This window comes from Urocampus carinirostris, chromosome 3, assembly GCF_059441175.1.
Source record: "Urocampus carinirostris isolate Australia breed hairy pipefish chromosome 3, RoL_Ucar_1.0, whole genome shotgun sequence".
In the NCBI taxonomy this organism is placed as follows: domain Eukaryota; kingdom Metazoa; phylum Chordata; class Actinopteri; order Syngnathiformes; family Syngnathidae; genus Urocampus; species Urocampus carinirostris.
In genome coordinates, this window is record NC_142351.1 from 25,218,063 (window position 1) to 25,242,845 (window position 24,783).

At 37.8% G+C, this 24,783-nt stretch overlaps 1 protein-coding gene across 1 annotated transcript in view; it reads left to right on the top strand.

Moving 5' to 3' along the window:
* LOC148369271 (chemokine-like protein TAFA-3) overlaps nt 1-24,783 on the top strand; it is a 136,943-nt gene that overhangs the window by 58,847 nt on the left and 53,313 nt on the right. Inside the window, exon 2 of the mRNA XM_088331232.1 lies at nt 2,700-2,800. Coding sequence (XP_088187358.1) covers nt 2,701-2,800 — 100 coding nt within the window. The 5' untranslated portion in view covers nt 2,700. The remainder of the gene's footprint in view (nt 1-2,699; nt 2,801-24,783) is intronic.

Consider the following 24,783-nt stretch of genomic DNA (forward strand, 5'->3'; position numbering starts at 1 on the left):
GGGACAAACGCTAATATTAAGACTTCTATTTTAATCAACGGGATGAGCATTTCCTCAGATGTTCTCTGATTGATAAATGTTATTCAGCATACACAGCTCCATTGAGCGGTTTGGAGGGGTGCATGTCTTTGGTGACATCCAGTGGACATATTTCAAAACTAGAGGTCACTATTTGACGAGAAGCAGTTTATTTTTTTCCTTATGCTCCTCTCAGCATCATCTTGCAGGCCGGATGAAATTCGTTGGCCGTCCCTGAACAAAATTGTCGTTAGTTGCAGCTCTATTGGCCACTTGGCGCCCACACTTGACACGGATGGAATCATTGGCCCTCCACCTGTCTTCCTCTCTCTCATCCTCTCACACATCACACTCCCTCTCTCTGCTCTGCGACAGAAAGACCAAATAAGAGGTCATTCTGAAAGGACGCCACACTATGGCGGGTGTCAACGGACTGCAGAAGGTTCCGTGGTCGACTTGGTCGAGGAAGAGAGGAGAATTGTGGCTAGGGATGAAAGGGAGAAGGAAACAAATGGAGCGTACATGCGCATGATTCCGTGCGCTCTGCCCTCTAGCCTGAAAAAGCCTTGGCTCATTTTGTCTGGCTGTGCAGATTCCCCCAGCTCTTAAGCGTCTTCCATAGCCAGATGACTCACGCATGCTGCTTAAAAGTCAAGCCAAGGCTTAGAACACACACACACACACACACACACACACACACACACACACACACACACACACACGTCGTATACGAAACACACGATCCCTCGTGTCTCAAGATTGGATTACAATCGAGAGCAGTGCACGGTCTAAAAATGAATAGGAAATATTTCTTTCTTCCATGACTATTTGAAATATAATACTGCTTATAAGATTTGCTGTTTTATGGGGTAACATCCCAATCTAGGATTTTACATCACAAGCAATATATATATACGGCGACCCCTCTTTACTTGGCACTTTGGTTATCGCTGGTTCACTGCTTTGTCGATTTTGAATCGAATCGTCCTTGTTGTCATTGATATCAACATATCTTGTATTGTGTTCAGAGCAGACGGCAAATGCACGGGGTCAGTCGAAACAAAATCTCTCTCTCTTGCTCCCTCTCTCTGTCTCTCTCTCTCTCTCTTTCTCTCTCTCTCTCTCTCTCTCTCAATATATATATATATATATATATATATATATATATATATATATATATATATATATATATATATATATATATATATATATATATATATATATATATATATATATATATATATATATAAGCAGCACGGCGGCTGAGTGGTTACCGCATCTGCAAAACAGTTCTAAAGGTCATGAAATCAAGTCTTCCTTTGTGTAGTTTGCATGTTCTGCCAGTGCTTGCGTGGGTTTCCTCCGGGCACTCCGGTTTCCTCCCACAATCCAAAAACATACATGTCAGGTTAATTGGCGGATCCAAATTGTGAATGAGCAAGTGAGTTGTCTGTCTCCGTGTGCCCTGCGACTGGCTGGCATCCAGTTCAGGGTGCCCTCTGCCCACTGCCTGAATATAGCTAGGATGGGCTCCAGTGCCCCCACGACCCTACTGAGGATAAGCGGGGCACACAATGTGTGTGTATATATATATATATATATATATATATATATATATTTTATGTGGTGTGTGTGTATGTAAGCTTTGTCAAAGGGACACTGTAAAACTTGACCCCTAGGTGCTGCTGTATTGCGTGGTGCATGTATTTTGAAATAAAAGCAGAGCAAAAAATGTATTTTTAAATACTGTTCATTATACGCACACAAATCAATGTGCATTTTGACTTTTTGAAACAATTAATGAATTTGCTCGATTGAAATTGGAAGGGACGTCCTTCATCCTTTACCTGCTTTAACTATGAATGAATATAAGAGAGTTTGGAAACTAGTACAAACAAGCACCGAAAAAAAATAACTCTGAAAGTATCTTCAGAGTTGATGGGAGAGGTTTGTTTCTTTGTTTTTGGCAATTGTTTTACCCCATGCTGCCAGAATGAATAAAATGCATTATTCATCTGCATCACAGCTCAACACCTGCATGGAAACACATGCTGGGAGGGACACCTTCTCCTCTCAAATATAACTAGATAAGGTGATTGTTATTCAAACCTTTCTTATAAATACGATTCATGAATACATTTTTTCCCAGTTTTTAATTAACTTGCTTTTTTTCCTCTTGTGTTTGAAATTGGTTTGTGATATGGTTGCTTTTTATTTTTGAGTCGGTATCATCCATTGGGGTCCCCGCACAAAGGCTCAGCGATGATATAAGAGCACTAAGGCTCAACAGTGTTTCTGATCTCGAAACAGTGTTCCAATTGGCTTCCAAAACCAGAAAATGACACGACAATTTTCTCGACATCCGTAGCCCTTCACCCTTTATCTCTTTGTTTTTAATCTCTTTCTATCCGCATTCTCGCCAACATGTCTGCACAAACCGAAATTCTCCTGTGTGTAAATGTTTCCGTTTCTTTTCTGTTGAGATGATGCGGCTGTTCCGAGCGCTTGAGGGCTGGTGCGCTTCGGCGTTTTCTTGGAGCGCTTCATGTTTTATGCATGCATGCTTTATGCAGGCATGAAAATGGAAGGAGGTTAACCTGCATTTATGACAGTTTAATGTCTGAAAATTTGTGCATGTTCCCTGATAAAGTATGCGTGTTTCAAGCATCTTTTTTTTTCAGAATGCGGGAGCGGGGCCTTTCTATGTGCGGAGTGAGTGTGTGGAGTCTACTGCTGTCGCTTTGCCTGGCCTCCCTCACGTATGCACACAGGAGTCACACAGGTAGGATTGCTTGTGTTAAATTGTTACTATCTGATGAAGAATAATATCAATACTGTGATATAACCTTCTTAAAAAATAAATCAGAGAAGTGTTGTGTAAACTCTTGGTATTCTCTCCTGCTTTGGTATCTGCACTCCCTGCTTCCCCATGCCATACCACAGAGCGTATGCCACCCCATTTCAAACACTCAGCCCTCTTGTGGTTGCGAAATTCTCGTAACTTGTATTTTCTCTCGTATGTTGAGTGATAATTTTTTCGAAAGACATTTCATATTTCTACTTCTAGAGTAACTCGTATGTAAAGAGACCAACACATTGGGTTTTGTTTGTGAGATGCATTACTTTATGCGAATCAGGTGATTTGATGCAATTGGTTATTTTGGAAGCGGCACGGCGGCTGAGTGGTTAGCGCGGTACAGTTCTTGGGTGATGAGATCGATCCTTCCTGTGTGGAGTTTGCATGTTCTACCTATGCTTGCGTGGGTTTCCTCTGGGTACTCCGGTTTCCCAACATACAAGGGGACTGGCGATCAGTTGACACCACTGATAATTAGACATCCAATTCATTAATAGGGGGACACTATTAAAGTCTGGTGTGCGCTAGTTTTTGACTCTTTTTATTCTTTTCATAGTTCGGATTCGCTTTTTTTACTTTCACCACGTTTGTTGGCTCCTCTCTCTCTCTGTTGTCTCATTCAATCCACACACACACTGGTGCGCTCACTCTCAGGACCCCCACAGTTGCACCAAGTACCTGACTACAAAATATATATATATATATATATATATATATATATATATATATATATATATATATATATATATATATATATATATATATATATATATATATAATATATATATATATATATATATATATATATATATATATATATATATATATATATATATATATATATATATATATATATATATATATATATATATATATATATAGGGCAGCACGGCGGCGCAGTGGTTAGCGCTTGTGCGGCACAGTTCATGTCATGGGAACCTGTCGTGGGTTCAAATCCAGCTCCAGACTTCCTGTGCGGAGTTTGTATGTTCTCCCCGTGCTTGCGTGGGTTTCCTCCAGGCACTCCGGTTTCCTCCCACGTTCCAAAAACATGCATTTCAGGTGAATTGGCCGGTCCAAATTGTCCCTAGGTGTGAATGAGTGAATGAGTTGTCTGTCCCTGTGTGCCCTGCGATTGGCTGGCAACCAGTTCAGGGTGTCCCCTGCCCACTGCCCGGAGATGGCTGGGATGGGCTCCAGCCCCCCCCGCGACCCTAATGAGGATAATCGGTACGGCTGATGAGATGAGATATATATATATATATATATATATATATATATATATATATATATATATATATATATATATATATATAACCAAATATTTTGCAAAACAAACAGAAAAGGACCATGTAATTCAAGTGCATTTACCGACACAACAACCAAGTATGAACATACTGTATGAATTAAATATCATTAAATTAAATGATTCATGCAAATGAATGCCTGGGGGCAAGTGCCCTCTTCCACAGCATCCTCTTAAGCGTCTATTTCTTCACTTTTTGCACTCATTCACATAAGTCTCGCATTTACATATACATTATGTGCTGATTTAGTATCTGAAATAAACCAGTTCTACTAATTTGTCTTTGATTCACGATAGGTGTAAAGCTCCTGAAAAGAAAGGTGCAGGGAGAGTGCATGATTCTTATCGATACAGAAATCTTTAGTACATTGACAATACAAAAGATCTTCTATGAAATTAAAAAAATGACCCAGTGAAGCACACAAACTACCTCCATGTCATTTAGAATGATTAGAGAGACCTAAGACACGTCTTTCCAGAAAGCACCTTTCTAGAATTGTACAATAAAGAGAAAGTCGGGATATGAGTAACCCGACAAAAGGGGGCTTCAAGTAAAGGCCTTTCTCATTGTTGCAGTCCCATCAGGGAAGGATGATACTCCAAAATGCCCGTAGGTTGCGATTCAGACTGAGCAATGAGTCTTTCCAAAACCTCTGTTGCATGATATCGCTCCCTCGTGAGCCAAGTGGCTGAGTCACAAGTATAATTGTGCCCAGAGGCCCATTACGCTTCAATACTTTATTTCTCATGTGAGGGCTGGATATTTTGTTCCCCTCAGGTCCACCGTGATCACCTTTGTGATGCTGAAAATGGTTTTGCGTTATTGTTTCTCATTCTCATGTCTGAATGAGATCTTTGGATTATTGGTCCGCTGATTTATGATTGTCTGACTGTCCTTTAAAGGCCTGAGAAGGAATGCTACTACACTTTTACTGGTTTGCCGTCATTGTCACATATATTTTTTCTAAATTAAGTTACAGAACAGTATAAGATAAAGTAATAATAATAATATCCATGATAATAATTATACTCCGTAATTTAAAGCGCCTGAAAGGTCACCCAAGGTCGCTGTACGTATAGTAACAAACAACAATAAGGCAAGAATAAAGCAAGCAAGTAACTAATCGCAAATAAAAACACAGTAGAGTTAAAAGGGGCCGGTATGTGAGGCAGGTGATCGAGGAAAGGCTAGTCGGAAGAGGGGAGTTTTGAGTCCATATTTAAAGGTGGACAGGGTGGCAGGATTCCTGAGGTCAGGTGCCAATGAGTTCCAGAGCTGGGATGCAGAACGGCTGAAAGCTCTGCTCCCTATGAAGCTGAGAAAGTTGAGAAAAATAAGAATAAAACTGTAGTATTTGCTTGTATTTAGATATGTATATACATCTTATTTCAGTTTTTTTTTTCAAGGAGCTCAGTGTATCTGATCCAAGACCATTCATCATAGCATCATTGGTCCTTTTTTCAGCATTCCAAAGAACATACTTTTTCGTTGCCTGAATGGTGGCAGTTTAAAAATTGTAGTTAATAATTGAAATAAAACATTAAGTAATAAAAATACTACCTTTAAAATACTAACACTCGGCAAAAATAAACGGTTACCCAATTGGCCAAAAATTAGGCTGTTTTTTTTTTTTTTTACTTTTGGCCATTTTAATATTTATTTAAGAAAAAAAAATATATAATAATAATAATAATAATGAAAAAACTGGTGTGATATACCTAAAGCAGAATAATTGTTCTCATTTTAAGGCTTTTTTTTTTTACAAGGATAAGGAAACTACTTAAAATGGGTACTGCCATATCAAGGACATTGTTTCGTTTTTATTCAAATATTTATGTTTTTCTTTTTCATTCTTTAAACTAAAAGTATACCAAAATAAGAAACAATACTTTTAATGTGTTACATTTTGTGCCAAAGGAAACACTTTATTTGGTTGCGTGCTTAGACTTATAAATATTGTATGAAACCACTCAGTGAGATTTTCTCCTTTAAGCGTGAATATAACATGCAAACACCTCAGTCATCATAAATACTTAAGTGGGGTTCCTTTAAAGTTTGGAGCGGACCCTCGCACAAAATTCTAAAATGATGTGTTATTGAAGAAGCCTAGCTCGTGCTAAGCTAATCATAAAAGGGGGATGCCACATGTGCGGTCCCTTCTCAAGGTTTCTTCATTTTTCTCATGTTGAGGTTTTTGAGTTTTTCCTTGCCCTCATGTTGGTTCCAGATGAGGGGAGGTTGTAATAATAGTCTGAAAAAAATAGTCTGTGTAATAACCTGTGAAGACCTTTGAGACTCTTTGTGATTAAGGGCTATACAAATAAAAATGACTTGTCTTGACTCTTTGTAAAAGTGTGGCATGTATGTAAATACGGCCTCCATTGCTTCTATTGACCAATTCCTGTGAATGTGCGGGTTATGCAGTGCTTCCCAATTATTTCCTATCATGTGCCCCCTTGGAAGAAAAAAAACTCTCACACAAATGATAATGCATTCAAACCGATAACCGACCTTAACTCCAGAGCAAAAAAAAAACATACCTGTTAGGCAAATCTTCACCCTTGTTGTGCAGGTTTTTGCTGAAAACGTCTTTTTAGCGTGATTATGGTGGTTTATCTTGACGCCCTTTTTTATTTGGCTGCATGCAGTCCGCTACCAACATAACAGGCACACCGGTATTTCCTTGTCTAACACATTGGTTGCAGCAAAGCTGATCACTACGCACCCTTGGTCCAATTTCCTTGTCTTAGCTTTTGGGATATTTTTTCCCCTCCATCCCCGGCTCTCTCTGACTGTCTACTCATCTCTGTTAAATATTGTTTTCATGGGTTCTCTGTTAAACCTTGTGTATACATGTCATACTCTCTGTCTCATGCAATGTCCAAAAGCACAGATACTAAATGCAAACAAAACATTCTGCCAATGAGAACGCCACTGTCCCCTTGTGTACTGTAAATGCAATTGCACCCTATTCTAGGAGGGACCCCAAGGTCAAAAGTGCCCCCTTTGACGGAGCCTCACTATTTGAGAACCAGTGAGCCGCTGGTGGGCAGTCACCACGTGCAAGGCGTCTGCTGACCTAGAAAATATATGAATCATGTCATTATATTTTGTCCATGAATACTTCAAATGGTCTGTTATCTTCCCACCTGGGTGTGCTTCTTCGGGATGTGTACTTCCATGTTCATGTATTTAACCATAATCCATTACTTGTTGCCATCGTCAGAAATCTGCCCGGAGGCCTTCACAAATACTTCTGAAGGCCCTGAGGTATAAAATCAGTGTTTGATAAAGCTCTTGATTTAGCCATTTAGCTTCTGAATTGGCGAGTCGCCGCCTGGAAAACGCCTCAGGTTTCACAAACTTTGATTGGCTAGGGGGCGGTAACATTAAAAACGTGAAGAAAAAAATCCTGTGGCCACTGCTTTTGTTGACATTTTTCGCCCTAAATCGAATAAATATTATGCCAGAAATACAAAAGGACATGCTCGACTTTCAGCAGTAGCTTCAATGCAGAAAGGCACAAAATCTGTACGACAGAGTAATTGAAATTGAAATCTTCATGAAAAAAGAATGTAGGATAGATTTGTTCACAAAAATATTTTTGGTGGGTAAAATGTGGCCAGAAACTTAAGTAACATTGCAACTTTATGAGGTTATTCTTCTTGTTATTATTATTATTATCATATGTGTCCCAGCTGCAGGAGCAGCAAATAGTTTACAGCCATAAAATAGTTATTGATGGTTAGTTTGAGTCAGCCTACTGAAGGCCTAGGTGTGAAATGCACATCCCGCCACTGCACAGAGTAAGATATAATGCTCAATTATGTACTACCCAAACCAGGGGTTGGCAACCCAAAATGTGGCATTCAATGTGGAGGAAGTCCGCTTCGACAGACGTTGCTGCCACTGCCTCACGAAACGCCATCGTCAAAGTCCTGGCTCTCATTCTTCTTAATATCATTCTTAAAATGCTAAAGCTGTACATGTGCTGTCTCTGGTAGCACAATAACTTTAAAATAGTTCGATACTCTCCGCCGTTAACATCCATGAGTGCTTCCGCGAACACAAAGCGCGTGACGTCACGTGTCCTCTTCTGAGCATGCGGACACTTGTGGCGTTACAGGAAATCATTTACATCAAATAGAAGTCGCATTTAGTTGGAAATTGGACGATCTCACAAAAACATCGGACCTGTACCGCCCTATCTTTCCTCACATCTCATATTTACATACTTGTAATATTTATTCCTCACAATTTTACAGCATTGGGAAAGTTTAGGGGCAGAACAGCGGCTGAGTGGTTAGCGCGTCCGCGGCACGATTCTGAGGTCATGGGTTTAAATTCAGCTACCAGCCTTACTCACGGAGTTTGCATGTTCTCCCAGTGCTTGGGTGGGTTTCCTCTGGGTCCCTCGCTTTTCCCATATTCCCAAAACATTCTTGTCAGGGTAATTGACTCCAAATTGTCCCTAGGTGTGAATGAGCAAGTGAGTTGTCTTTCTCTGTGTGCCAGGGACTGGCTGGCAACCAGTTTAGAGTGTTCCCTGCCCACTGCCTGAAGACAGCTGGGATGAGATCCGGCATCACCGCGACCCTACTGAAGATAACCAGTGCAGATAACAGACGAAAAGTGTTAGTTTGTGTCATATTTGTCCTGCTACAGAAACCATAATCCCTCCCCCAACTTTTTAAATTCTTAACCATTTTTGAAAAAGCACCAAGAAGCCACTCTTGCTGACCATTTATTTCTCAATTTGAGTTACAAGTACTGAGGTTTAACATTTGTGTCTGAATGAAATCTGTGTTCAGACCTTGTCATTGCGCTGGAAGTAAGGACAATCTTATATTGTGTCCATCTAAACCAGCATGACCAAAAAATGTCTCTTTACACAAAATCAATTTAAGAAAATAAAGCCTAAATGGCACCTGGTAACAAAACCACACTACCAGCACTGTGGTGCTGTCACTTTTTCTTATTGTTCTTGTAATTTGTTGCAAGCTGTTAAAACGCAATCAGATGCACAAAGTGAAGATCCCTCTTATGTGCCACAAACCTATGAAGCAGGCCCCAAAAAAGCATCCATCCGGAATGGCTAATGGGCAATGACACCGTCACCTGAGGAGGAAAGCTAAAAGTTATTAAATTGGGCTTTAGTGTATGTTTAGTTTGACCTTAGCTGATATAGAGCGATGGCTGGAAAATGTTAAGCTCTGCCTTTGGCTTTCGTGCTGTGCCAAAGCTTTGCACCGTCTACCCTTCATCTGAACCGCTCGCCTTTGTTGTGTTTAATTGTCACAACCGCTCAAACCGCTTGTTCCTCCGCCCGAGTTTCCCGCCCCCCTGAGTGGGTGACTTAGAACAGCGTTTCTCAATTGATGGGTTGTGGACCTGTTTTCAGTTGGTCACAGAGCTTTGCCTTGGCAAAATGATGCTAAAGAAAAGGATACTAAGGGTTTACAATACTAAGGGTCCATGACACTCCTCAACAGTAGCAATAATACCCTGGAAATGTGAGTTGACACCCGTTATTTCACACCACAGAAAAATAACAGTTTTATTTTTGTTTTGTTTTTTTAATAATAATAATAATAATAATAATTTCCTTTGTATTGTCATTCTTTGTAACAATGTACACAGAACGAAATGTCGATACACCTGACCCGTTGTAGCGAGTCGATGCAGCCGCAGCCAACAGAGGGCGCCGCCATTATACCAATTAGGTATGTCTCGGCCGAGGCGCGAACCAGCGACCTCCCAGTCTCAAAGCGGGCACATGTTGAGCAGGGCCAAACGCAGAAACACCAAAAAATATACTGTGAGATGAAATGGATTTTAAAATCTTGAAGACAAGGCTACTGAAATAATGCGGTTTTGGATTTAATTAAAAATGTATACAGACGCTGCCCTACTTCCAGACGATCGTTCGTAAGTTGAATTTGTTCGTAAGTTTCTTCAGTGCTATATTTTGTATGTTTAAGGTTTATATATGTATATATAAGTATATTTAGGGCTTGCATAAGTAACCTGTATTGTTTTGTTCTGAAAAATAAACAATTCATAAAATAATATGCTCTATAAAGAAAGTTGAGTTTAACTTACTTTTGGAAGATGCGCTTCAAGAGTTCCTGCTCCGTGGTAAAAATTCGCAGACAAAAAAAGCGTTCCGACCATTTTCTCAACCGCATCAAGTTTCCTTATTCCACTTTCATTTTAAAAGAAACGGCTCGCCTCTTCTTTACACTTTAAACCAAGCATATTGAATGGTTGCATGCGATGTTAAACAATAAAAACGTCAAAGTTCTTAGTGTGCTAGAGATACAGTGCAGTGTGTATACTGTACACACGAACTAGGGAGTAAAAGCCGGATTTGTTTTTGAAACGGATGCTGGGTGACCACATACAGCGCCACCACACGCTAGTAGTGGCGGAAAGAAGCACTACAGTAATGTCCTGTCCTCGGAAAAAGGTGCGCAAAATCTAGCTAACAGCAATGTCCGGATATTTTTTCTGAGTAGAGGAGCGTCTGCATGTACAATATATCATATGAAAACTAGATGTAGCTTGAGTAGCTTGAGCTGTTTCGCTTAGTGCAACTGAAAACAAGTGTTTAAAACACAAATGGAAGAATTAAAACACGGAGACTCCAAAGTAACCAGAAGGCATCAGGTTTATTCTCTGTTTTTCGACAAAGAATAAAAATAAAAAATAAGAAAATAAGAGAAAATAAAACAGTAAGAAAGAAAAGAAGATTGAAAAAGGAAAAGGGAATAAAAACAATAACAGGAAAAAGAGGAATAAAGGAATAGAAAAGAAAAAAGACAGGAAAAAAGAACCAATAAACAGTAAAAAAGCGAAAAAGGAAAAGGATGTGAAATAGGAAGAAAAAAGGGATACGAGAAAACAAGGGGTAAAAAGCACAAAAAATAAAAGTGTTTTCTCTTCCTTTGTTTTCTGGTTTATGTCGCTTCCTCATTTGTTTTTCTATTTTACATGTTTTTGTTTTGAGAAATTGTTTGACAATAATAAGGAATCTTTGCAGTACTTGTAATGCATATTCAAAATAAATGACAACCATAACAACTCTTTAAACGATACATTTGAAAAGTGGATGTTTTTTCTTGATATTTGTTTGAGGCTTGCAATGAGGGTGGGGTGGTGGTTCCTCTAGTAAGTCCAGTTGAGAAGCACTGACTTAAAATATCTCCCGGTAGTTATTGGTATCTTCATATGCCTTTCTGGGTGTTTACATGAGCGAGTGCGCGGGTTGCTATAAACGTGGCTTTATAGGTGTCGAGAGCGCAAAAGATTGCATCCAATTTTCTCCAGCTGCCGTGCATTATTATCTACTCGCAACAGTGCCGGAAATGTTCTCTTTAGCACCGTTGTTGTCGTTTTTTTTTTTCCTCTATCAGATGTAGGTCGCGCTTCCTCAGCAGGGGCAATAAATTGTTCCAATGATGCTGATGTGAGTAGAACACAGAAGACGTTTCGTGTCTCTGCGTTGTTTTTAATTAATGATTGATTGTGAAGCAAGTTGTCAGCGGGGATTTGTGGCATCCATTTAATGCTTGTGGCATGTGTGGGATGAAACATGGAATCAGATAATCACTGATCACCGCCCCTTCGGTATAGGTTGTGCATTAATTGTTTTTTGCACTTCACATGTTAAATGTTAGCTTGCACTACCTTATGGAAGACTTTTTATCAATGATACTATATACTCACATTATTGTTGGCAGTGTTATTTATATTACATATTTTGATTAAAGGGACACTCTGCTATAATCTACCACAAGATGTCACTGTTCTACAAAGCACAATAAAAAATACAAACTACAGAGACTCAAAGTGGCCGCACAATATTTTTCACAAGGGTTTTTTGTATTTCGGGGGTACCTGATGGGATAATTGTTCTATACATTCATTATTATTTTACTACAATGTTAGAATTGGAATTACATAGGGTTCCTAAAGTTGAGTAAAATGTTTTCCTTGCTTCACTTTTGAACCACTCAACCATTCGCCCGAGAAGAGAAGCTGCTGCATTGTCATGTTTATTCTTCCCTGGTCGTTTTGATGTTTCTTGTTTTACGATGGCATCATTTTGCGATGTTGAACTTTAAATTAATCAAAAACATTATTTTGGAGTGTTTGCATTGAAAACAAAGTGTTTGAGACGAAAAGACTAAACAAAACAAATAGTTTTTAACTTTTATTTTTCACTTTTGTGATTCCCCCATAAGAACTATTTTCCTGTTGCCAGGGTTCCCGCGTATCCTTGAAAAGTATTAAAAAGCATTATGATTTAAAAAAAAAAAAGCCTTAACTGACTTTAACATGTCTTGAATATAATTTTCAAAAGCCTTAAAAATGTAAACACATAAGATTTATATTTGTTTGAACAGAAAATATTTTGTAAAAAAGTCATTTTTTCATGCTTCATGATAAACATGTAGCAGAAGAGTAATATGGAATGAGTAGTTATCTGCCAGTTTTGACTGAGGATCTATAATGTACTGTACACATCCTTCTGATTTATATTTTTCCATGTCTTAAACTTTGTAGAGAGCTACGTTTTTCAGATGGTAACTTTTAAATGGACTAAAATGTGATTTAAACAACAAATAAAATAAACATTTGTTTAAAATTGCCTCTAATTAATTTGGTGATTTTTGGTTTGTTCGTTTCAATTGTTTGGTTATTTTGTCGACTTGATCTTAAATTTTAGTTAAAAAGTCGTTAAAAAAAGTCTTAAAAAGCCTTGAATTTCATTTGCTTTAGGAACCTTGGATATTTATTTAATATGGAAACTAGTTTTACCCACTTTCAGAACTTAAGCGTTGAGAGACTTTGATGAACCAAATAAGAAAATTGTAAAAGTAAGCCAAAAACCCCTATGCCGATGTTTATCCCAACCAAAAACCTCCAAACACTCAACAACATATCATACATTATTTGGTTTCAGAGTTATACATTTCAGATCTGCTTCAGATGATTTAGTATGAAGTGCAAATTAGACCGTAGCGCTGTGACAGTTCAATCCCTCTCATAAAAATGGTTTGATGTTGAAAGAAATGCAGATTAACGATTATCCTGATGACTTTATCACACACTGTCGGCATATTGATTCAAAATCTATCGATGGGAATTTCCATATAACACCGCTGATTAAGGGTCTGTCGGAAAGTCAATTTCTTCTGAAAGGCTCACAGTCTTCAGCAAAGTACAAACTTACCACCCAGTTTGTATGAAGATCCAGACAGGAATGACTCTCATTCGTGTATCGTCCGTAATGTGGACAGCTACTTTTATGTGAAGACGGAAGAAACACACGGGTCTTAAATATTCTGCCGTTAGAGCGAAGCTCGATAGTAATGAGATGTTTGGAGACAGGCTTTCTACCCACTTTTCGAAGCTGTTCCACACTTAAGGTACTCTCCACGGCTCCATACGGCTGAAGAAAAAATTTCTAAATGAAAATTATAAATGTGAAAGTTTCATGCTTACAAACGTGCGAGCACTTGCTTGGATTTGCCCTGGGTTGGCTGGTCTATACAACAAGATGCATTTACTTTGTTCTACCCTGTAGTGACAATATGGTTTTGGAAGTTACATTGAAGCCCTTGTGTGTAATACTTACCACTAGATGGTACTTTATTGTCTCTTGCGAACAGAACCAGTGCCAGAGAGCACAGCGTAGCAGCACGTTGCCAGACAAACATGCTGGCGACTTTAGGTCGAGATTACATTATGTAAAGGAAATACAAATCCTCGACCTATGATTTGTTGGTATGATAATTCAGGTATTTTTTCTTGGTATTTAAAACAATGGGGTTGTTTTTTGCTGAATACAAGTTTTTTTGGACTGTTAGGAGGCACAAAATATTACACACTGTCCATTTAATGTATGAGTAATCCGATTTATAAATTTGTCAAGGTACGAGCCATCATTAGCTATATTTTGTTTGGCATACATTGAACAATTTTACCAGAATGACATGCCATTTGATTACGGTAAAGCCGTCACCAGTTCAGGTTTACCAAAATACTTAAGACATCTCCACATTGTATCCTTACAAATAAACACATGGCTTTGCCTATTTCAAGTTAATCGATTTTATTGCCAGTGAACTTTAAAACAAATCTTCAGGAAAACATAGAGCAATGATTTCACAACTATTTCGAAACATTGCAACAACATTACAAAAATATTTTCATCATTTTATTTAAAGTAAGAATGGATGTTTGTTTGTGTTAATTGTGATTATGTTGGGATTGTGTAGTCAGTATTTGAGAGCTAAGGCTCAAAATTAGTGACGTGCGATGAGGTTGGTGTTTCTGGTGAACACTGCAAGATTTACAAATAAATAAACTTAGATCGCATTCGTCATTTGATTGGCCGAGCAAGAATGCAATATATAAACTCCAGCATTAAAAAAAAAAGCTTTATTGTCTGTCCTACCTTAACTTATAAATTAATTGTATGTAGATAGACAGGTAATCACCCACTATGAAAAAGTCAATGCATTTAGCAATAAATTCCTAGATGGCTTGGCTTGCTGCTAGCTTGCTAAAACTGTCACTAATTGTATTGTTCGGGGCTGAGGCGTGCACCAAATCCGAATCCTTGGTCTCACCATCACCCTCTGTCTTTAGTCAGGAGAATTGCACCCCTCACTCTGCATTTACAGACGCTGGCCTAGTGATCGTAAGTTGAATTTGTTCATTAGTTGCTTCAGTGCTATAAGTATGTTTAAGGCTTGTATAAGTAACCTGTATTGTTTTGGATGAAAGAATAAACATTTCATTAAATAATATGCTCTATAAAGAAAAATCAAGTTAAGTTTTACTTACTTTTGGAAGGGGAGTTTCAACAGTTAGGCGACTTCCTCCTTCGTGGAAAAAAGTGGCCGAAAAAAAGCGATCCAACCATTTCCTCAACGGCATCAAGCTTTCTTATTCCACTTTTATTTCAAATGAAACGCCTTTTCTTTATATTTTACACCAACCATATTGAATGGATGCACGAGATGTTAAACAATAAATATGTCAGAGTTCTTAGCGCTCTGGAGATACAGTATAGAATGTTTACACACAAACTAGCAAGAGGAAGCGGATTTCTTCTTCGGGTGGATGCTGGGTGACCTATCACAGCGCCACACGCTGATAGCGGCGAAAAGAAGCACTACAGTAATGTCCTTTACTCGGAAAAAGGTGCACACAATACAAAATCTAACTTACAGCAATGTCCAAGTATTTTTCGACATCCCGAAAAAAATTATCGTATCTACTGTTTTACGTAAGTCGAATGGTCATAAGTAGGGAAGCGTCTGTATCTGTATTTATAATGTAAAAAATATGCGATTTTGAAAAATAAAATCCCAAAATTGTTGAGTGAAATTAATAAATACAATTATTTAATATATTTTAAATGTTATGTTTTTATAATTGACAGATGAGGCTATGCCCCACCTGTTTATCTGACTCCACGTCACTGCTCTGCATAAAATAGTTACTACCTGCATGAACTTGGTTTTAGTTATTAATAGAAGCTCCAAAATCTGCAGGCTAATTTTCCAAATTGTGTTGTGAGGAATATTGTAATATGATTTGCATGGATGCGATTAAGACGGGCTAAATATAACTGATTGCAAGAACCAATTCGTTTTGATTTTGTGCATTTCAACTGACAATATCTGCGCTTGGCTGCGGCAAGTGAAGTTCAGTTAAAGTTCATGCTTTTTCATTTTGGGTGTGTGATTCCACTGTCTTTCAATTATTTACCAACCAAAGCCACCAACTTTTGCAGGCCAAAAATAAGTCATCAATCTCACCGGGATTTTCTTTTCCTTCCTGGGACGGTAAATGAAAGCCACTTAACTCAGAGGTGTCCAAATGTTTTTACACTGAGGGCCACTTAGGGAAATAATTGAAATATACTTTTTATACTTTTCCACAATTGTTTTATTTTTTTTTTCGCTATTAGTAAACAAGTGTCCAGAAATTTGCGTTTTTAAAATTGTGTATATTTTGCTCTTCCTAGTGGTATGAATAACTCAATCTACAAATCACATTTTTTAAAGGAACCACTATTAGAATTAAAAACTTCCTTATTGTCGTTAATAACAAAAAAGTGAACAAGATCTGAAGGACACTCCTGGATAAACAAGTAACAAAGACTTAAAGAAGTTAAATAGGATAAAAAAATAATTTTAGGACAAATGGCCAGACATATTTACAGGGTAATATTTGAGAGACTGGACTACCTCCTAACTGCATTAGAAAAAAATGTGCAAAGAAAAGTAGTGAAATGATATTTAGAAGCAAAATATTTACAAAGTAAAGCAAGAAATAAGAAATACCGTAAATTCCGGACTATAGAGCGCACCTGATTATAAGCCGCACCCGCCACATTTTAGGAGGATAACCGCTTTTGTACTTGTATATAGGCCGCATGCGCCCACATTAAAACATGTAAAACAATCACAAATTTAACCCAAACCCGACTTTGAGTCCCGCGATTGTAACTGAATATAAAGTACACCGTTCAAACACCACAGTCGGCATAGTGAACGGAAAATGATACCGGTACTTAAAGTTTGATGCAGACCTGCAGAGTCCGGGTCCCGTTAAAAAAAAAATCCCAGGAAAAAAAATGTATATTTCCAAAGGTAAGGGTGGGAAAAATATATATCCACTATTGTCCGCTGCGTCCACAAACACGTCTCACGTTTACTCCACTTCTTGTCAGCCCCCGTTGTTTTCGCCCCTTCTTTCTCATTCGCCCGTGGAAAACATATCAGAATAAGTCACTAAAATAAATACATTCCAAAAATATACAGTTGCAAATACATATTACACATGATTACACATATTTACAAAGAAAGACGGTACACCGAGAGAGTTTTAAAAGCTTTAATAATAATATTTTAACTTTCATCCCAAACCGTGCCTGTGAAGGGTAGCAAAACGCTACTAGCAACACACTCGCAACACAGGAAACAGCTCTGTTAAAAAAACATACCGTACTTGTAGTAATCACGGTAAACCGTCCTCATCTTCCTCCTTATAACTGACGTCATCAAAGTCGTCTTCCCCAGTATGGGAAAAAGATTATGTCATATAGATGTTATTCAAAAACACGCTAGCAACACGCTCGCAAAGTAAAGTTTACGTGCAGTAGCTCTGTTTCCTTCTTTATCGGACTGCTCGATTGCATTTAGCTTGAAAGCTGCATCATGTGCCTTTCTATTTGCAATTTGCATGGTGAGGATATTTCTACGCTAATTTAATTTGTGCACAAGCTAAGAAGTTGCAGTCTTCCTCGGCGCATATATTCCACCGGTCTAAATCTTACCTTTTGTACTCGAGCGCAGCTGGCGGCTGTTAGAAAAATTACATAAATTGGCCGCATCACTAAATAAGCCGCAGGGTTGAACGTTTGGGAAAAAAGTAGCGGCTTATAGTCCGGAATTTACGGTAAATACTATTTTTCTATTCATAGGCAAGTTATACTTTGTTTCACAGTCTTGTGTGCTTGTTTAGGGTAATGATGGCCCTCAGGAAGAAACTGAGCCTTTTAGTCCTTGTTTTACGGCACGATAAGTGTTTGCCATTGGGCAGCTGGTCAAAGAGGCGTTGGCCAGGGATAGAGGCCATCGATAGGACAAACACCTTTTCAGTGTCTATGGCAGGCCACAAATGGCCACCTGGGCTTTGCTTTGGACCAGTAGTTCTCAACTGGTCGAGCTTCGGGACAAACCACTCCACCCTAATGACAAGCTGTCACCCAAATCAAAAATGAATTGAATGAAAGCATTGCACACTTTAAAACAGACATAGTGAAATTTAAATCACCTTTCTTTCATTATATAAATGACCAGCAAAACCAAAGTGACTTAAAGTACCATATATACTGGCATATAGCCCAACATTACATTCAAGCACCCCCCCAAAAACTGCTTGAAAATAGCTACATTTCAAAATAAATTCTAAATATTAATAAAACGTGTACTTAAGCGACAAAAAATAATAAATCTTGTAGGACTTGAAGAGTAATATACTGATAAAAAGCTAAAATTCAACATTTTCATACTATTTACTGTACCATCGAGCAACGCTTCAATGGCACTCGAACACCATTTTCAATCATTTATTTCTTCCTTCGCTTTATCAGTAACTATTTTGTGACCCATTATTATGACCAGAAAAGATAAATAAAACCAACCAAATCCTAATAAAATGAGATGTGGTCCTTCTCAAACACAATTGAGACGGTGCCGATTGAATGAAAATGTAAATGGTCTGAATTTATATAGTGCTTTTCAAGTCAATGAAGACTTCCCAAAGCGCTTTACAATGTGCTTCACACACACTCACACCGATAGCAGCATGAACAGAAATAAGGAATTGAGCAGGGATTTAAGGAGTTAAAGAGTGTAATTTGTTCTTCTTAGCATTATTTTGCCAAGGCAAAGGCCCACGACCAACTAAAAATGGGTCTGCAAATCCATTTTGGGTCTTGACCCACCAGTTGAGAAACACTTTAGACACTCTTATATCATGACCGTGATCACAGATGTAATTGAGCCCAGCAGGACAAACAAGGAAGATGAAGCAGGTGGAATCGGTGCTGCCTCAAGTCAGACAAGCAGCCCGCTCTGCGACAGGAGTTACTGCATGAGAACCTTGACACGGAAAAAGAAAAAAAAACAAGCAGAACAGCTAAAAGCACTATTTAGCACACATGGAATATGCTTGACGTGAACAAAAACAAAACAGCCGAAAGCACTCACTGCGTTACACCAGTGGAGCAACAAAAGGACAAATAAGGCTGATGCAATGCAAGCTGAGGCCTGATGGCATCTGATGGCTGTCAGGAAAGCCATTGGATATTCTTATTTCAACAGAATGCGGACTTTTTTTATTGTATCCCTGTGGCTTTGAAATAAAATATGGATTATGCTAAAAACAAGCACGTCCTCTGCGCAATGGTAGACTTTTCCAGAAACAGTCACAAGGCGTGGGGATCCATTGGTCTGCATCTATTTTTTTTTTCAAATGCTGCTCTTCAAATGACAAATGAACATTGCCCACCTAAAAATAATACCAAACTGATTATCCGTGCTCTTACTCTAAACTAAATCACTACCAGCCCAGTGATGGCGGCCAATGGCAGATAATCACTAAAAAAGGCATATTTGCACCATTTAGCCAGTTTTTGTCAATATTCTTGTCTTGAATTGTAAAAATCCCTTTTTAATCCCACCCGGAAGGATGATGGTAGTCCTTTAATCTCCCATTCTTATTTTTGACAAATTCCAAAGGCACATTTTCATTGCTTCTTATCCTTTAAGAAATGTATGTGGTATTATAGTTTCAACCAGTTAATTCAAAGGATGCATCGATGTGAAAAATATGTTTTTTGGAGCTACAGGGCAAAATGCTTACTTCCTAAAATGGTAACCTCATGCATCGGATTAAAAGCTACAAATATATACAGTGTCATTTAATGAATATTTTAAACGGACTCTGTGTAATGCGTGACCACTAGATGTTGCTGTATTGTGTAGTGTAACCAAAACAAGTGCTACATAGAACAAGGAAAAACCCAAACTACGGAGATTCAAAGTTTTGTTTTTGCCCAACCTCTCACAGGGTTTTTGGTTTTGGGGGGTAAAACATTTACGGTGTGTGTTCAAATTAGACCTGAAGGTTTAATGTGCGCATAGCTAATCATGATTAATTTTTAGGCACAATTTTTACGCGCAAATGTGCACAATCATAGATTCCCTTCTTGAAAGAGAAGTCAAACATTTACAACACCTTCACAATTTCTAAAAATGGCAAAAGTAAAATACACAAATGCAAAGCTTTAAGGCCTGTGAACTGGTCGTCTCCAAATGGCCACTTTTGGAAACGCCTTGATATACCACTAGAAAAATTTGTAAAATACAATTTTTATTTTTTTCTAATTGTGATCAAACTTGAATAGGTACAAGGTAAGGCTTCAAGATATTGTCTCACCTGTTTTCCAGCTAAGATGCCCACGCTACACTCGTTTACATGGATTTTTTTGCAAAGAAAAATACAAAATCAAGCGAGAATAAAAGCCTTTTGCTTCTGTGTCTTCCAACTCAAATTATTCATTGTTAGTAGCACCTGCAGTAATTACTTGTGTTTGGTACAACATTTCAAAGGCTTACTTTTCAAAAGAGATGAAAACCATCCATATTCTCGAAATGGTTCAAGAACAGCATTACTTTGGATTGGGTTTCTTGTTTTTATCAATCAAAGAATAAAATAAATACAACATTGTAGAAAACATAGTTATAATTCAAATTAGTGCAGAGTTAAGGCTATACTGTGTCAAAAAATGGGAATGCAAAAATGCACATATCTGCCCATGCGAAAGTAAATCACTAGAATAATATAGAAACAATCTACCTTGAGACCAGTAGATAAACTTAAAAATAAATAAATTAAAAAATACTAAAAAAAAAACACTTGGGTAGACCACTTTAGATTTTTGAGCTAAAAATGTTTACCACATTGTGACTAATCCGATTTTGTTCCAATGCCTGTCTCATGATTTGTTTTGAGTCAGAGAGACCCTTGTGAAAATATACGGCAAATGGCTAAGTGATGGAAATAATTTATTTTCAATCCTAGAGGTCAGTATAAATCGGAGAAGATTTAGTGTCAAAAAAGTACAATTCTCAGAACTTGGAGAATATCCACTCCAAAGGTATCAAAACAATGAAATGATCAGTTGCTAAATAATAATACAAACGATTCATGGTTTGCATTTGTACACTTAAACCACCAACCACCAATGTGTCTCTTGTATTTGTTTTTTTTTTTGCTTACGTTTAATATGTTTTGTTTTAGAATAGAGTTGTAGGGATGTACTGTCTACTTTGCAGTTATTCCCATTAACCAACAGAGGATGACATAGGTACACCACAGGAATTGTTTTTTCAAATCAGTCTAAAATTTAAGAAGGAATGTTTTCTCTTATTTATTTTCTGTACTTTTATTTTATCAATTTCATAGTTCATTTATTTTGAAAATAATTGTTAATCCAAAGTAAAATGTAAAACAAACGTATACATTGGAATGATCTACAACACAAATCAACAATATTTTGATTTTTAACTAGCACTTTGTTACTTTTGATATTTTTACATTCCCTCCGTAATTTGCTGTTTTCTGCCCACCTCTTTCAAACTCTTGCTTTATTTCACAGCTGTTAAGTCAGGAAATTTCAATCAGCTTGCACATCATGAATACACACTTGGGGAGGGAGATGGATTGAACTTTTTGAAGACTGCAACCCTTTATTTTCATCTTCACCTCCAATACGTCTATTTTACCCACCCATTCTAAACCTTTTTGTTTTGTTGTTGACGAGTCGATCATGTTTTGCATTCCGGAGGACTTTTCCTGGTGAGTGGTGGAGATTATGTGTTTGTTTACTGCTCACCTATTTGTCTTGGCCGGATTGCAGTACGTGCATTTCAATTTGTAGTTTAGCTTCAATTACTGCTTCAAATGAAAAGTCGAGTTATTGAGTTGAATTGTTAAATGATTACACCCCAAAGCTACACAAATATAGTCAGCTAAACATGGATTACTTCATCATACTTATTAGTGCAATTAAGATATTAAAAAAAACATATACAATAGACTTTATTCTTCAAATTAGTCATGCTTCAAATCAGATTTCCTAAATGAAATGAATGGAATTTCCTTGAAGCACAGCAGCAGACAGGAACAAAGCCCAGAAAACCATAGGCTGCCCTCTGCCCAGTCTGGAAGACCATGCTGACTGGCGATACCAAAGGAGAGCAAACAACATTATAAAGGACCCCTCTGACCCCCGACCCACCACCTCTTTGACCTGCTCCCCTCTGAAAGAAGCTACAGGTTCATTAAAATAAAGACTAACCATCACCACCTTAAACAAGTGCACAAGTTTGAGACAACCTACATATTTTAAGATAATGAGTATTCGTATTTTATATCTCGACTCAATTTTTGGAAATATGTTGCTACTAATGTCATTGCTCTATTTTTCATTGCATCATTCTGATGCTCTTATAATTTAGGCCACTTTCTTATAAATATTTGCCTACTAATCATAATATTCTTTATTAAGTTGTTTTTCTCTTTTAAGTCTTTATTTCATGTTTTTGTCTTCTAATTGAATTTAATTGAATTATCGTTATTGTAATTTATATCAACGTTGTGAAGCATTGGATGCAACAAGATTAGATATGTCACTCCAGGATAAACACGTGATAAATACTTTAAAAAAGGTAAACCAAAATATTTACACTGTAGAGAGACTGGCCGACGTTCTAATAATTGTGCAATGAAAGAATAGTGCATTGTTACAATACTGCAATGAAAAGTAGTGCAGTCACATTTAGGAGTCACACAAAAAAAAATCACAAATGATTTGCAAGACTTATATTTTCACAGTTTTGCGAGCTTGTTTAGGGTGGTGATGGCCCTAGGCAAGAAACTGTTTCTGAGCTTGTTAGTTCTTGTTTTAAGGGGCCTGTAGCGCCTACCAGAGGGCAACTGGTCAAAGGAGTGGTGGCCTGGGTGAGAAGAGTCGTTTATAATGTTGATGGGTCTGCTGAGGTATTGCAAGCCGGCAATGTCCTGCAGACTGGGCAGAGAGCATCAAATGATCATCTGGGCGGTGTTCATTACTCTCCGTCTGTTTTTCCTGTCTGCTGTCATGCTCCCAGCATACCACACAGTGATGCCATATGACAATAAAAACAATTCTAATTCTAGTTGGTCGCTGAACCAAAAAACAACTTTTTTAGTGAAAAGCTTGAGCTTATCTTGGTCGCATCTCCTTTAGCGTCTAAACCACTGCTTCTCAACTGGTCTGACTTCAGGACCCACCACTCCACCCTAATGCCAACCTGTGAACCAAATCAAAACTGATATTTAACTTTTCAAATGTATCCAAAATAAGCATTGCTTGGTTTAAAGCAGAGGTAGTAGATTGTACTCCCCCTCGCCCCCCCCCCCCCCCTTTTAAAAAAAAACAAAATGACCAACAAAATCCAAAAGACTTCAAGTGCCGTATATACTTGCACATGAAACTACATCGCATTTAAGCGCCCCCCTAAAGCCCCTTTAAAATAGCTATATAATAAAAGAAATTCATAATATCAATAGTGTCTACCTTCCCGTCGATTATTGTTTAACTATGTAGCCAATGAAGATTGATATAATGGTAAAAAAAAATACAGTGAAACATTTTCAAACCAGCGCAGACATACGTTCACCATTTTTGTATTTCGCAATTGTTTCCTTTTGTAACTCGATAAGTGTTGTCTTTGTGTTCCACTTTTTCTTTCCCTTATAACTAACTTTTTTGCGGGCCATTTTTTTATGGACAGAAAAAGGAAATAAACCAACAAAATCATACGAAAATGAGATGTAGTCCCTCTCAAACGTGTCAATTAATTGAACACGTAGAAAAGATCGTGCAGGGCATTATCTCTGTATACAGTTAAGGGGTGTATTGACCCTCCATTTTTTTCTTCCTCATAGCATTATTTTGCCAAGGCGAAGGCCTACAACCCATTGAAAACGGATCCACGGCCTACTTTTGGGTCCTGACCCACCAGTTGAGAACCATACTTTTCCCAATAATTAATTCAGATCTTTTTATACAGACACAGAAACAAAAAAAAATCTCATATTTCAATCAGTATGTTTGAATACATTTGGAGTATTCTCTGTTAATCTGATGTTGTTGTCATGCTTTTAAGATAATCTAAATTTTTTTTAGAAATTTCTCCGTTAGACATGGGTTTCATGGAATCCATCAAAATATTTTAATAATAGTGGACTGAAGTGCCGTGCCGTTTGCATGCATATACAATGCATGTACATCAATAAGATAAGGTATACTACCTGCAGTCTCTTTAATTACGTTTATGAATCCCTTGAGTGGCCTCGACGAGATTGTGAACCGCTTTTCGGTGCAGTTCTCCCCGTAATGCTTGAAGCAGTGAATAATGAATGGGATACATATCTATCCTATATAAAAGCTCAATATGAGTGAGTCCAAAACATGCGGCTGCACAGAATCATCCATAAAAGAGATACCCCTTACAAACCTATTCCCAATGTGCTCATGCAGCTTCAACTATTAAATTTTCAGAAATTACAACAGACAACCAGAAAGGTGGCCTTGGGGATTGGGCGACCTCCCCGAGACTGGGAGGTTGCTGGTTCAAGCCGAGTCATACCTAAGACTTAGAAGATTGGTACTCATTGCCTCCCTGCTTGGCGTTCAGCATTAGGGGTTGGAATTGGGGGGTTTGGTCACCTAATGACTCCCAAAACATCAGTTGGGTTGAGCGAGGGGGCTGGGAATCCCCTCCTCTGTATCAATCTCCCAGAAAGAGTCAGAAATGTTAATGTGTTCTTGACTCTAGCCACTGGTGGGATATGTCTCCGGTATATATATATATATATATATATATATATATATATATATATATATATATATATATATATATATATATATATATATATATATATATATATATATACACAACA